At 27.4% G+C, this 1,583-nt stretch overlaps 1 protein-coding gene across 1 annotated transcript in view; it reads right to left on the reverse strand.

Moving 5' to 3' along the window:
- Positions 1–483: 483 nt before the first annotated feature.
- The window catches only part of LOC125040599 (glycine, alanine and asparagine-rich protein-like), a 10,336-nt gene continuing 9,236 nt past the window's right edge, over positions 484–1,583 (reverse strand). The window contains exon 6 of the mRNA XM_047635239.1: positions 484–640. Within this exon, the coding sequence (XP_047491195.1) occupies positions 484–640 (157 nt within the window). The remainder of the gene's footprint in view (positions 641–1,583) is intronic.

Consider the following 1,583-nt stretch of genomic DNA (forward strand, 5'->3'; position numbering starts at 1 on the left):
TAAACAGAAATATAAATCGTATGCAATATTCATAATAATATTTGTATATGTTGCACTATGTATTACATGTAAGAAATTACAATTACTTCTTTTGTCATTCACTAACTCGGGCAACTTAAAACATAAACAAGAGAGTGTTTGGCATTATATATCTTGATGCGGAACAGTAATAAAATCAATTTGGCTTTAATTTGGATCTCGGGGCCTCTCTCTCTCCCAATAAACAACCTAGACCACGATAACTAGCTCAGGGTTGCTCCGAGATTTATCCTCAGGAGAATCGTCTTCAACCCGAACGAGCCATGACCTTGTAGCATCACCCACGACCCGCTTCTGCCAGACGACTCTCGCTAAAATGAAAATGAAAACGAAACAACGACCTATATAGGGACGACTGTGACACACCACGGTAATAAAAGTGACTTGTAGTTCTAGTATTATTTTCTACTTCTAGTACTTTCCCTAGTTCTAGTATTTTGTTTTCTAGTTCGCGTTCTCATCGGCCACAGCTCTCACGACGGCCATGATGTCCTGAGCGGAGAAGGGGCAGTTCTTGAAGAGGGAGGGGCAGGCGGTGCCCCCCCTGCCTACCGCGGCCGCCTTCCGCAGGTGCTTCACGCCCGCCGTCGCCCACTCGTCGCTGGCGGGAGTGGGGAGGAGGTGAGACGATGGGAAAGCAGAACAATGACAAACAGAATCCTAAAAGATCTACAGATGATAATAATGATAATAATAATAATAATATTACTATTATTATTATAATTATTATTGTTATTATTATTAATGATAATAATAATAATAACATTGATGATAATAATGAAGACTATAATGATGATAATGAAAATAATAATTAATATTTTTTTTAATGCTAGTAGTGAAACTGATTATGATAATGACAATAGTAACAGTAACATTAATGATAATTATTATCATGATACTGATAATGATAATAATAACAATAGTAGTAATAAGAGGAATAATAAAAGATATAGTGATGATAATAATGATGATGATGATTATAATAATAATAACAATGAAAATAATAATAATGATAATAAAATAAATAAAAATGATAATAATAATAATGATAATAATAATAATGATAATAATAATAATGATAACAATAATAATGATAATGCTAATAATAACAATGATAATAATAATAATGATAATAATAGCAATAATAATAATAATAATAATAATAATAATAATAATAGTTATAATAATAATAACAATAATAACGTTGATAATAATAATAGTAATAATAATGATAATGATAATAATAATGATAATAATAATAATTATTATAATGATAATAACGATAACGATGATGATGATAATAATGATGATAATAATAATAATAATAATAATAATAATAATAATAATAATGATAATAATAATAATAATAATAATAATTATAATAATAATAATAAAAATAATCATAATAATAATAATAATTATTATCGTCATATATATATGACGATAATAATGATAATAATTATTATCGTCATATATATCTGACGATAATAATAATAATAATTATAATAATAATAAGCAGAACGATGATGATGATGATGATAATG

The sequence above is a fragment of the Penaeus chinensis genome, chromosome 3, assembly GCF_019202785.1.
Source record: "Penaeus chinensis breed Huanghai No. 1 chromosome 3, ASM1920278v2, whole genome shotgun sequence".
Classification (NCBI taxonomy): Eukaryota; Metazoa; Arthropoda; class Malacostraca; order Decapoda; family Penaeidae; genus Penaeus; species Penaeus chinensis.